General features: G+C 53.6%; 1 protein-coding gene across 1 annotated transcript in view; it reads left to right on the forward strand.

The window, feature by feature from the left end:
* RXRG (retinoid X receptor, gamma) overlaps positions 1 to 3,189 on the forward strand; it is a 22,428-nt gene extending 19,239 nt beyond the window's left edge. The window contains exons 8-10 of the mRNA XM_010144482.1: positions 525 to 616; positions 843 to 948; positions 2,778 to 3,189. Coding sequence (XP_010142784.1) covers positions 525 to 616; positions 843 to 948; positions 2,778 to 2,925 — 346 coding nt within the window. The 3' untranslated portion in view covers positions 2,926 to 3,189. The remainder of the gene's footprint in view (positions 1 to 524; positions 617 to 842; positions 949 to 2,777) is intronic.
* Positions 3,190 to 4,241: the final 1,052 nt, after the last annotated feature.

Here is a 4,241-nt window from a genome sequence, read left to right on the forward strand (position 1 = left end):
GGAATGCTTCTCTGCCTCCTCTCTAGAGTTTGGCCTCACTGGATCTAGAGCTAATACTGGTCAGCAAGAGCTTTAGCCAGCAAAACCTTTACTTGCTCCTGTAACGGCTGCGCATGTCCTGTCCGTGCCGTGCCTGCTCCCTGCCTGGCAGGACTCTGCGTTCCCTCTCCTATACAGCTGGCACGTGTAAGGACAGTCTCTGGGTTTCATACATTGAAATGAGCAGAAACCCCACGTGGATTTCCTCAAGTGAGTGCAAATTGTTCTCCACAGTCCAAACAGAGCTCAGGGGCCCTGTGCTGAGCGAAGCGACAACGGGAGCAATCTTGATGCCCAGGTCCCTGGTTGCTGCTGATGCACACGTGGATGAGCAGTGCATGGCACTGCTGTCCCTCAAAGCTGCCTCTTGCTGCAGCGAGGAGCTGGGGGTATTCCCAGTGCCTATCCCAGATGCTTTTCAGCCCCCAGCCTTGCTGTCTGTGCCTGTCTCTGCTCATCTGCCCACCCATGTCCCCCACATGCAGGGTTTTGACAGAGCTGGTGTCCAAAATGAAAGACATGCAGATGGACAAGTCAGAGCTGGGATGCCTGCGAGCCATTGTCCTGTTTAACCCAGGTAAGTTGGAGAGCTGGAGCAGTCCCAGGTGATGTGATGTGCACACCCTTTGGGCCAGGTCACAGGCAGGAGAGCTGTGGAGGTGAGCATCAGGACTGCAGACAGATTCACCCCAGTCCCTGGGTGTGTGATTAAAGACAGCCCAAGTCCTCTCCTGCCCATGCACACAGTCACTCTGCCGACAGCAGAAAGGTCCCCTCTGCAGTGCTTTTTTCCCCCTACCTAGATGCCAAGGGTTTGTCCAGCCCCTCAGAAGTGGAATCGCTGCGGGAGAAGGTCTATGCCACGCTGGAAGCCTACACGAAGCAGAAGTACCCCGAGCAGCCAGGGCGGTGAGTGTCTCCAGGCAAGGCAGGCAGCTCAGGACAGCACAACACCCACCCTGGAAGGAGGAGATTGAGGTAGGGGTGTCTGTGCTAGCCCTGCCTGAGCCACCCTCAAAGAAATTAGAAACAGCGTGGCCAGCAGGACTAGGGATGTGATTGTCCTCCTGTACTCAGCACCTTGAATACTATGTCCAGTTTTGGGCCCCTCACTACAAGGAGGACATTGAGGTGCTGGAGCGTGTCCAGAGAAGAGAAACGAAGCTGGTGAAGGGTCTGGAGAATGAGTCTTATGAGAAGCAGCTGAAGGAACTGCGTTGTTTAGTCTGGAGAGAAGGGGTTCAGGGGAGACCTTATTGCTCTCTACAGCTCCCTGAAAGGAGACTGTAGTGAGGTGGGGGTCGGTCTCTTCTCCCAAGTGACAAGTGATAGAACGAGAGGAATCAGCCTCAGTTTGTGCGAGGGCAGGTTTAGGTTGGACATCATGAAAAATTTCTTTACAGAAAGGGTTGTCAAGCCCTGGCCCAGGCTGCCCAGGGCAGTGCTGGAGTCCCCGTCCCTGGAGCGGTTTAACAGATGTGTTGATGTGGTGCTGAGGGACAGGGGTTAGTGGTGACCTGGCAGTGCTGGGTTAACGGTTGGACTTGATGACCTCAAAGGTCTTTTCCAAACAAAATGATTCTATGATGAAGCAAGGGCAGGACACCAGCCAAAACTGCCTGAGCAGCCCAGCTCCTGCAGGCTGGTCTGTCCTCTCGGTGCTCCGATCCTGTGTGAGAGCCTTTAGCCGGCGAGATGTAGTTTTCTTGCTTCTAAATCCAATCCTACCCTCTGCTGGCCGAGCTCTAGAAACACCGGCAGCTGCATCTGTCCCCCCCGCCACCAGCCACGTGCTGCTCTCACCCCATCTTCTGCTGGATTTGGCCGACACCAGCCAAAACTGCCTGAGCAGCCCAGCTCCTGCAGGCTGGTCTGTCCTCTCGGTGCTCCGATCCTGTGTGAGAGCCTTTAGCCGGCGAGATGTAGTTTTCTTGCTTCTAAATCCAATCCTACCCTCTGCTGGCCGAGCTCTAGAAACCCCGGCACCTGCATCTGTCCCCACCGCCACCAGCCAAGTGATGCTCTCACCACATCTTCTGCTGGCTTTGGCTGTAGGTGTGAGCACAGGGCGCTGCAGGCAGGACATGGGGAGGGGGAGGCAGAGGCTGCCCCCTTTGCAGCTGCGCCTCGAAACAGGAGGCAGCTGCTGGCGGAGGCACCGCTGTGGGGTCACGCAACCCCGGCACCTGCATCTGTCCCCACCGCCACCAGCCAAGTGATGCTCTCACCACATCTTCTGCTGGCTTTGGCTGTAGGTGTGAGCACAGGGCGCTGCAGGCAGGACATGGGGAGGGGGAGGCAGAGGCTGCCCCCTTTGCAGCTGCGCCTCGAAACAGGAGGCAGCTGCTGGCGGAGGCACCGCTGTGGGGTCACGCACCCCCTGGGGAGACTGGGGGTTTTTGGAGACTGTCTCAAGAAGGATCTAAATGTCACTAAGGAGATTAAAGCCACTAGGTCAAGTCTTAGGGAGAGAGTCTGGATGTATCTTCTTTTTTTGCCTTTTTTTTTTAAGCTTTAAAAAGGCTAGGTTCTGTTTTGAGAAGATACATATTCCCTCCACACGTGCAGAGAGAAAGGCTTATTTTGAAAGGACAGGAGAATCTAAGGCAGAGACCTCCCCGAGGTGTTTTGGGGGAGAATTTGGGCTCCGCTCTGCTGAGCCCCTGGCATAGGCTTGGAAACACATGGGAGAGAGTAGCCAGTGCTTCCCACATGCCTCTGACTCCGCTCTCTTGCAGGTTTGCCAAACTCCTCCTGCGCCTGCCAGCGCTGCGGTCCATCGGGCTGAAGTGCCTGGAGCACCTCTTCTTCTTCAAGCTGATTGGGGACACCCCCATCGACACATTCCTTATGGAGATGCTGGAGACACCCCTGCAGGTCACTTGAGGGTCTGGCCCTCCACGCCTCTGCGCAGCCCTCCCACCCCTCTGCTCTGAGCCTGCGAGAGTTCAAGAGATGCCCTCCACCTTCCACTCCTCCTCGGTGGGATTGTTGTGGTTTTGTACAGGTGTAAATCACCCCCTCTAACCGCCCCCTGGCCTGGTCATGTGTGGGGGTCACAGATCCTTTGACCAGCTAACCATTTCCCTGCCCCCTGTACAGATAATTGCTTTAAATTATTTTTTCATTCTCAATAAAAGCCGACAAAAATGAAATAATATGAGAGGCACTGATTGGAGCTGGCAGAGCAGGGTCATCTTTTGCTGCAGTCACGGGTGCGGCTTGGGGTGGGGGTGGGGGTGGGGGGCCCCCCTGAGACTCCTGGGCAGCCCAAATCAGGGCAGGAACATCACTCAGGATATCACTGCTTGTGCTGACAGGCACGGTCCTCTGGCTGGGAGAGGACAGGTATTGCTGCTTCTTGCTCCTGTTAAGAAAAGACCTGGAGAAATGTACTGCTTGGAATCAAACACTTCATTCCACCATCCTAAGAAAAAAAAGAAACTCTTGGACTCTGAATTTTTAAAGTAATTTAACGAGTAGCTTTTTAATGGGTCCAGCCATTGAGGGAAGAACTGAAGTGCTTCATTTTGCTCCAGGCAAGGTATTTTGGGGTGACCCAGACCTGGTGTGGTCATGGACAATTCTCATTTGGCTGAAGCTTCATGAATCCTGTTCTCAGGCACTTTTTTTCCCTCCATATTTTTGCACTGGAAACAGCCTCTTCAACCCCAGATTTATAATCTTGTACATCTATAAGTGAAACTTGCAGAGAAAGAAAGCACAAGCCACTCTGACAAACCTGCCTCAAAGGTCTGCCTGGTCTTTCCCCTGCTCAAATGGCACCGCTGGAGCTCTCCATCGCAACTGAGCTAACCAGAGTCAAACGAGTTAAAGACATTAATTTGTTCAATATGTGGAGCTTATCCTGGTGGGAAAATATCCTCCCAGGAACCCAGCAAAACTGTCTGTATTATTATTCATAAAACAGGTGTAGTGTTAAGTGATCTGCCCCTTCTGACCCTCTCAGCAGACAGTGCGGTGAGATGCAGCCGTGCTTCGTCTGTCCGCGTAACAGCTTGCAACGCTGCTGCTCGGCGGCTGGGGGAAGTTCCAGGGAAGGGAGTAGAGACAAGAGGAAAAAGAAGGATAAAAATGAAACATTCTGTTGAAACTCCCACACAGGAACATGATTCATTCTCCAGCATTTCACTGTGAGAATGAAAAAGAGAATCGAAAGAGCAGGAAAAAGAACCCCCCCC

Source organism: Buceros rhinoceros, unplaced genomic scaffold, assembly GCF_000710305.1.
Source record: "Buceros rhinoceros silvestris isolate BGI_N320 unplaced genomic scaffold, ASM71030v1 scaffold8331, whole genome shotgun sequence".
NCBI classification, from domain to species: Eukaryota; Metazoa; Chordata; class Aves; order Bucerotiformes; family Bucerotidae; genus Buceros; species Buceros rhinoceros.